This window comes from Myzus persicae, unplaced genomic scaffold (assembly GCF_001856785.1).
Source record: "Myzus persicae strain clone G006 unplaced genomic scaffold, MPER_G0061.0, whole genome shotgun sequence".
NCBI lineage: Eukaryota > Metazoa > Arthropoda > Insecta > Hemiptera > Aphididae > Myzus > Myzus persicae.
The window spans coordinates 1194324-1203578 of record NW_019103602.1 but is presented as its reverse complement, the minus strand read 5'-3'; the positions used below and the strand labels follow the sequence as shown (position 1 = coordinate 1203578).

At 31.4% G+C, this 9255-nt stretch overlaps 1 protein-coding gene across 1 annotated transcript in view; it reads left to right on the top strand.

The window, feature by feature from the left end:
- LOC111034838 (nephrin-like) overlaps positions 1–9255 on the top strand; it is a 48073-nt gene that overhangs the window by 33900 nt on the left and 4918 nt on the right. Inside the window, exons 11-14 of the mRNA XM_022316231.1 lie at positions 1694–1999; positions 7169–7438; positions 7854–8135; positions 8408–8580. Coding sequence (XP_022171923.1) covers positions 1694–1999; positions 7169–7438; positions 7854–8135; positions 8408–8580 — 1031 coding nt within the window. The remainder of the gene's footprint in view (positions 1–1693; positions 2000–7168; positions 7439–7853; positions 8136–8407; positions 8581–9255) is intronic.

The following is a 9255-nucleotide window of genomic DNA, read 5'->3' as shown; positions in this document are numbered from 1 at the left end:
ACACACACACACACACACACACACACACACGAATACAAATACACAAGTCGCGGGTCGAGTGCGCCTACTGTTTGGTCTATATTATAATATTATAGAATTGGAGTTGCACACTCGTCCGATGACGCGAAACGACGTACTAATAATAATAATATATTGTATAGATTATCGAGATCGTAATAATATTATCGCGCGAAAGCGGAAAGCGCCCACTCCCGGCCACTTATGTGCATAATATATATATATATACTCATATATACATGTATACGAGTATATATATATATATGTATAAATATATTATGGACCTCGGCACGTGGGGGTATATCTGTTTACAGCCACCGCGCGACGGCGCCCACTCGCACACCTCGGCGACTTGTCGAAATCTTCGTCGATATTAAAATAATAAAATTATTCAGTCGAACAACTCCGAACTGCAACTACTACAACAGCTGTGTATAGTAATATCACTATTATAAATGCATTACGAAACGTTATGGTACAATAATTACTATCGGTAGGTATATATATATATATTGTAGTTATGGGTAGGTTTTAAGTCCACGCGACGGTTATTGCTGCTGCACGTCATAATGATAGTAATATTATAGCGACGGAAACGTTTAAGTTTAGTGGTTTTTTGGATAACGGGACGACAGGACGTTTAAAAACCGATTGAAAAAAAAATCAATATTAAATCGAGTTATTACTTTTTATTAGTTATTATGCACCTGCTGTGGTATAGTATTAACGCAAACGCGTCCTGAGCTACTACCACTGCTGCGGTATCCCCACCAGTAGCGGTAACAGACTACATTTTCTTATAATAGTGGTGGGATGGTCCATTAATATGTTATATATTATTTTTGTGTTGCGCTCATTTATATTATTACAATATATTATTATTACGATTTATATTAATACCGAATACAATTTAACGGGTTGGGGCTGTGGCTCGTTTCACAGGTTAACTCAACACGTGAATATTTATTATGTGTTCAACTCCCATTTATATAACATAAACACCTACCTACCCTGTTATTGGATAGGACTGGTATGATTATTTAACCTCGTACCGTTTGACAAAATTAATATTGCACCTACTGTATAAAGTTGATACTTTAAAAAATAAAAATAAATCCTTTTGCGCCAACCGACACTTTGGTCATTAGTATACTGTTCGGAAAACGATTTTCCCGTTACTCTATAATAGGCAATGTAAATAAAAACGTATAAAATGTGTTCAAATTATTTAGCTCCAGTGTTCAAACACTTCTTGAAAATTAATTGTTAAGCTGAAATACATTTAATATGCACGTCATATTATATAATACAGACGTACTCCTTTTTTTATTTTCATTTAAAGAGGTAATACTTTGTATGATATTATATGTGTAACTTTATAGTTTACTTTTTCATGCAAATTTGTATTAATTATTATTCGTATGCCTTATACTATTCCACGTTCTGAGACTTAGAAAATGTAAGCAGTTGTATATTTCATTAAAATGATACGGTTACACGAAAAGTCACTAATCGGTTTTAAGTTTTAAATTTAATTCGACTAGGTGTTTGATAGAATCGATACGCATCTTGTTCTAGGTAAATGCTGGAAAAAAAATATAACTTGTACATAACATGATAAGGGCTTGTGCGCAATGAGATCGCGCATATTATTATATTGTTTATTATTTCGTAGTCTTACCCGATCACCTGAACATCAAGCACGACCCGGTGCACCTGAAACCCGGCGTGCAGGCTACGATCACGTGTGAGGCGACTTCCAGCAATCCGGCGGTAAAGATGAGCTGGTGGCACCAGGGAGTGCCGGTCTCCGAGGGCATAAACAGCTACACCAAGCCCGGGCTGCACGGCGGCAAGCTGTCTACCATACAGATGACTGTCAACGTGACGTCTGAAGTGGATGGCAGTGTGTACATGTGCCAAGGTTCCAATCCGCTGATGGGCAAGAATATACACAAAGAAGTCACGCTCGACGTTTACCGTAAGTGATTAAAAAAAAAAAAGTATAATCATTTAACAGTGGCGCCACGTGAGTTCTGTGACGTGTCAACATTTATGGAGGATAATCTTTTTGTCCCGTTGGGACACTTTTCCTTCGTCATAGTGAATACGTGTATTTCATTCAACGGTGCGTGCAAGCTGCAGAGGGTTGACGGGTTGTATATTATTGTGTATTTAATATTTTAATGAATTGAAACATGTATGAACTATTTGCATTGTTTTCCGTTTGGATTTTGATGTGCGCATACATATACAATAAACTTTCGTTGTGCCAAAACTCAATGGGAACAGAAAGAAATCCGAGGTATTGTGTGCGTATTATTGCAATGGTAATTATTTCAATTAAATAAGGGATTTTCATAAATTTGAGATATCGACGTTTGGCATAATCAGAATCTACAGTATTATATTAGGCACTAATATTATATGCTATGTATAGTTAACTTGACGAAAAGCTATAAATTAAAAATTCGTCATCGTGTAATGACATCTGTCTCAATCAAACAGAATCAACAAATTAACATTTCACATTCGAGAATTTTGAAAAATGTGTTTTACAGTCATCTAGTATTTTTTCCAGCTGCAGTTAATAATTTTTTTGGGAAATGCGTATTAAAGTACGTTTCTATGTACGAGTATATAATGATTGTATTTAAACAAAAGAAAAAAAAAACACTATCGAAAGGTTGGAAATGTCTGTTGTCATGAATAGTTTTGCATAATGTATTTGGACTTTTAACTTTTTACGCGTATGGCATATTCGGTATGTATGTAAATTGCACGACAAGAAAATAAAACACAGAAAATAATAAGGGTGCCAATGTTCCTCATTGCCACCCCCTACACACAAAGCATACCACAAATAATAATGTTACATAACGTTGATTCACAATATTATTATAATATTACATTGTTTAATACCATGGCAATAGCTAGTACTACGACGTAAGTACACACGATAAACTAGAGTAATCTACTATACTGGTATAACTGGTATTATAATTAAATTGGTGTATAATAATTATTGTCAAATCCTCCAGAACCAGAGTACAATTTGAATCAAAAGATGATATTACGTTGTTCATAATGTAATAATATTATGACGAACAAAAATAAGACGCAGATCCGGGCTTGGTGTTTGGATAGGGTGAACTTTTTTATGTTTAAAATAAAAATAATCGTTTCTAAAAATATTTAAATTTATAATAAACGCGACTCTTACGTACCCCATTAACCTGCAGCAGTGTTTTTGCCACCGTCATTATATTTTTTTCTGCAAATATATTTTTGTGTAGACTCACTAAAATATATTATAAAGTTCGACAATATGTACTAGGCAGAATGTGTCGCACGGATTTCACTCAATATCTTCTTAAAATATGTTTTGCTCATTTTTTTTTCTTAAGTGGAAGTGGAACTATAGTATTTTTTTTTTTTTTTTTGATTCAACATAGAATCTGCACTTTGAATTTTGAAGCAAACAATCAGCAAACAGGTAGAACTACAAACTGCTGTTTTCATAATCAAACTAACGATTATTGCGATAAATTAAAGTGACCAAAAATCAAAGTTTCAACCCAAAATAATAATTTTTCAATCTCTCTAACAATCAATGGTTAGAGGACACTGACATACACAGAGTATCTACACATTACTATACTAGAGAGGACAAAAAGTAAACGTCGTAAATAGCTATAACAAATTAAAGATAAAGTTAAATTTATAAACAGATCGATATCATCAAATTCTATTCTTAGCGTGGTATTTGATTGGCGTATCCAATAGACACTATTCTTTAATGTTTTTTTCACAATATTTTACGAATCACATAACTATGGCTGTTGAACCTAAAAAAAATCGAAGGAAATAAACTCGAGATTATAGTGAGCTCTGTCTGATACCGATTTCGATTTTATGAACTTTAATGACGTAAAATAAAAACCACAAATATTCTGGATGAAGTAGGATCCGTTTCTGATAATTACCTAACCTCTGAGACCTGTGGGGTGGATTTCCAGGTTCAACATGCCTATAAAATTCTGAGAATTGAATCAAATGTATTAGTTTCACGATGATGTGGGTGTTTTCTGAGCGGAGCGATTTATGTATTGATTTTATAATGTGTGCTTATATTTTTTTGTGTACTTATGTGTACACGATTTATAGTATAAAAAGTGCTTTGATTTTCAACTTCAATATGTTTTTGGTAGAAAAGTGAATTTGGTTGGTAACTTTAGGAGGTCAAAATTCAAAATTTAAATTGCTGTTTATAATAATTGGGAATACAAAAAAAATTATGGATAAATGGGAATTTCAACGCAAATCTAGTTTTCTGCAAAATCGATTTTCTTTTTTTATTGTTTTTTTATGTATTTTTAAAATAAATATATCTTTATTCCACAAATATTTATTAAAGATTGTCAGAAGTTGAAATCTTTTATGAAATTGGATATTTGTAAAATAACGATTTCTTATTGAATGGTTTTCTAATTTTGATGTAATTTTAAAATGAAAAACCTTTATTGTCATATTTACACAAGACCAATGTAAGGAAGCCAGAGTTAAAATTTCAAGTTTCTACAATCATGCGTAGTGTTTTTGTTGCATTTTTTTCGTTACATGCACAATTTTTTTTTTTTGACTCCTGCACAATATAAGACATTAATCCCAAACGATTATTCATGTGAAAAATCCAAAAATATTTTAATACATTTTTTCTATAGTAATTTAAAGTAAAATTTAAACGAGATTAGATATTTAAATAAGCAACTTTTCGTAATTGCGTAAGTTAATTGTTATTGTCTATATTGTATACACGCATTCAAAATGTCAAAATATTTAGACAAATTTCAAAAAATATAAAGACAATGAACCTGTTGACACCGCTCTAAATGCACTTAAGTATTGATTTATACGATAATAACAACAACAATTTAATAACACTGTAAAAGATGGGCTATTATTACAGAAAAAATAATACTGTGACTTATCATATTATTTACAGAAAAATAAGAAATAAATTAAATAATAATAGTAGATACTTGATACATATATAAATTGTAGAATTTTAAGTATTGGACGACACATTGATTATTCTGAGTACTTGTCATTTAAATCATACACCAAACACAAACATTTCAATTTACAGTGACCTTTTTAATGAAAGAATACTCTTAAATCTTACTATTTAACCACTTAAGTTCCTCAGTTTTTTTTTGGAATTTACGAATGACTATTAATTATTTATCACTTCAATTTTAAAATTTGAGGGTACGTACAATATGTTTATTCAAACTTAAACGTCGTAATGTTCTTTTTTTTTAGACAAAAGTCTAAGCACCCTCTCACCACCATAATAATATTACATGTCACAATGTTTGATACTGAGCTTCACAGACCACTGCACCGAATTCACTACCTACCTATTCCAGTTTTACCCGAAATAATCCATGATCGAATTGTGATAACAATAATATTAATAGGATCCGATAAGACACTTGACACTAAATTGTCAATAACTTTACTATTGATAACCACGTTAAGTGGCTTTTTATTTTATTATTCTACTTATCAGTAGCTTTATATTAGTCGTTTTTAAATGTTTATATTTATAGAGAACATATATAAACGATAAACACAAACGATAATTCGTGTCTAGACCGCGTACCTAATAATATATTAATAAATTAATAATATTACAGTAGATTACCTCAATCTCAGCATACAATTTTATTCTAGTTTTGGCTTAAGAGTATTTTAAATGTAAATTGATTATTGAACTTTTAATATATTTTTCTACCTTGTATCAATAGAACATAATAGATGACGACATTTAAATTATTAGTATAATAGTGTATTGGTTTTCAACTCAAATCCTCCTTTGGAAATCGATTTAAAGATGTATACGTAATAATATGTTTGTCTACCGAATCCTAAGCGTTCTACTTACATCACTTACTCGAGAGACCAATTCCGAGTCACTTTTATCAATCATGATCCGTGGCCTGTCTATGGGAGCCAATTCGGATGCCCAAACTGTTTTATTAGTAACCGAAAATAAAAAAAAAACCCACCCGATTACTACGTGACTTACGGGGGATTTTATATATACGCTGTAGCGGACAAATTTACTTATCTACAATAATATACTATATTATTATTTGTATCAGGATTTAGGGGAACGACTCACGTCGACCTCGATCACGGTGAAACGTATCATTTTCATTCGAAATCTAAATTGTGGTTACTATTGTCTATTTCGCGTGGGCACCCGTATACGTAGTTTTTATTATTAGTATAACTCACATACAAAACGGAAAATGCAAAATTGTCACATTATAGTCCTATTACACGCACAATTATTAAATTAAAATCCGTGTAACGATAATGCGCATATACGCACAAGGCTCCCGAGTTTTTAAAATATTTCCCTCTCTACTTATTTAAAACATTTTTTTTTCCTAAGCATTTTCGGAAATTTATATTTGTATATTATTCAATTAACTATAATTTGTTTTTAAAACCCCTTAGGTTTTCTGCACTCTCTATTTTTATAATTTATTTACAGGCTTCAATAATATTGTTAGCTTACTACCTTCATTTGCTCGATTTTCTCTTTTTATTATTTTTAATTTACGTACTGTGACGATGTACTAGTGTACAACCTTTTTTCACTGTTAAAAAGTTGACCTAAATTTTTACTGAGTCTGTATGGACCATTTAAATAAATCGAATTATTTAAATACTTTTGATGTTATTCCTACTGTTTTTAGTAGCATAATAATTTTACCAAATAAATATCAGACGATATGAATGCCAATTTGTACTGAAAAAGAACGATATTACTCTTGATAGTTTTTTCCATTACCTACCTATACCTACATCTAATGTTTTTTTCCACATTTTATTTATTATTTGACATTGGTTAAAAAAATAAGCCAAAGGAAAAAAAAAAATAATAACAGTAAATTTCGTTCAATTACATTTCCATCAGCATATTCCACATACCTACCCGATGCGCATATATATATTATTATTGTTACCCTATCGAAATATTATTGTATTTCGTAAATGATTAAATCACAACGATATAAAAATATATATTATGTAAAGGAATGGCTATGAAAATATTTAAATCATTATTTTACAGACAAACCAATTTTTGATTCGCATCCCGACTTAATGATGTACACAGAAGGGGATAACATATTCATCACGCTGCAGGCAAAAGGACGGCCATCAGAGATCTCGTATAAGTGGTCAAAAAACAACAAACGGTTATATCCGTCACACAACCGACATGTACAAGATTCGAATATAAATATTACCGGTATATTCCGCGACGACGCAGGAAATTACACCTGCGAGGCGAGCAACAAAGAAGGGTCTTCAACCTTTTCGTTTATCATATCAGTGAAACGTAAGCATTTGTAATGATAACTGTATAATATATCGTTTAACATTAAAAATAAAATAAAATAACAGTTGATTATTCGAAAAAAAAGAAATTATTTCGATTTGATTTTATGCGTGAATCGTGTTCCAAAGTTATCTAAATTCTTAATATGAATTTATATATTATTGATGATTTAATCATTTTTACTTCATGATGTTGATAATATAATCGTTTTTATGATATTAAATTCGTTATCAGTTTTATATTACACCACAATTTAAATTCACTTAAAAATCGTTTTTGATACAATAATTTATGTTTCAGTGAGACGGCTATTTCATTTTATATTCATTACTTATACCGACACATACTATTTGTTTATGTGTGCTTTAGTACTTACCTATTTTCTAAATCAAATTTATGCGTTTTTTTTTTCTAGATCGAGCGACTATTACTAATACTTCAAGTGGCGTTATTGTGAGTGAGGGCCACGATGCTCAGCTTTGGTGTCGAATAGATGGGTTTCCGTTAGGTCCGGATCACATAAGCTGGACTCGTCCAAATTTTTTCTTTGACGAACGTACATCAATATTACTAAAAAATACTACTTCGTACTTGACTATTTTAAATGCAACACAATTTGATAGTGGGCTATTCTATTGCGTCGTTAACAACGGCATAGGGAACGAATCGTCGCACTCTGTATTGTTGATTGTGGAACGTAAGTATATTGCTTTATTTATGTTTTTTTATTATGTTGTAATTTTAATATTACCTATCTTGAATATTTTATAAAAAATAATTCAATGAACCATACCTCTAAGAAAAGTAATCGCCCATATAACGCATAGATATTATGCGATTGTATTTGCACGATACCTACCTCAAGTTTTTGTTCTTAATGGCAAATTACTATAAAAAATAGATTTTTTAACCATACAAATATACAATTGAAATTCTTTTTTAAGTTTTTACAAATCGTGTGTGCTACAGATAAACCCGAGATACTGACAATGGAAAATGAATCAAAAACGGCTAGCAATGCTGGTATGTCAGCTAAACTTCATTGTCGAGCAGTAGGTGCTCCAATGATTAGATTTTCTTGGGAACGTGATGGGTCGAACATAACAAGCGTATCTGAGAAATACATCGTGGAACAGAAACGAGTAAATATAATTGCTCTATTATTTAAAAAAATATATAAATTGTATTATACCTATTATTTGATCGAAAAATCAATACCATATTATTTAGTACCTATAATATTTATTTGATATTTTGGTGGTATATTTAAGATGTAGATAGTTTTCAAAATAACATCTTAAGATATAATAATTGTATAATAAATACGAATCAGCCGCAGGTACCCATTTATTGCTATCATGTTTTGATCTAACTTTGACCTACATGATTCTTATTTTCTGCATTTGAACACGACATTTACCGAGAAAAAAAATAATCATCACAATGCTTTCCATGAATATACTTATACTATTTTGCATAGAAAACCACTACCCCTTCATAATACAATAATCACATTATTCGCAATAAGTTTAAAGCGAAAAAGTAATCAACAAGTCTACTGTCTATATTATGGTATCGCCTACGTGATCGTTAGATTTCTTCCAATCAAAAAACCAAATCACACCGTATAGGCGGGTGTAGGCTCAACATGTTGTAGCAGACAGAGCACCACTCGTCTTTCGATAGGTACCTACGGCGGCATGCCGAGTCGACTGGTACAATAATATAACGTAACATTAATAATATGAATGATATTTATTGTGTGCTGCTCGCATTGTGATCTACGACATCGCTGCGGCGCCGCTCGGGGGGGGGGG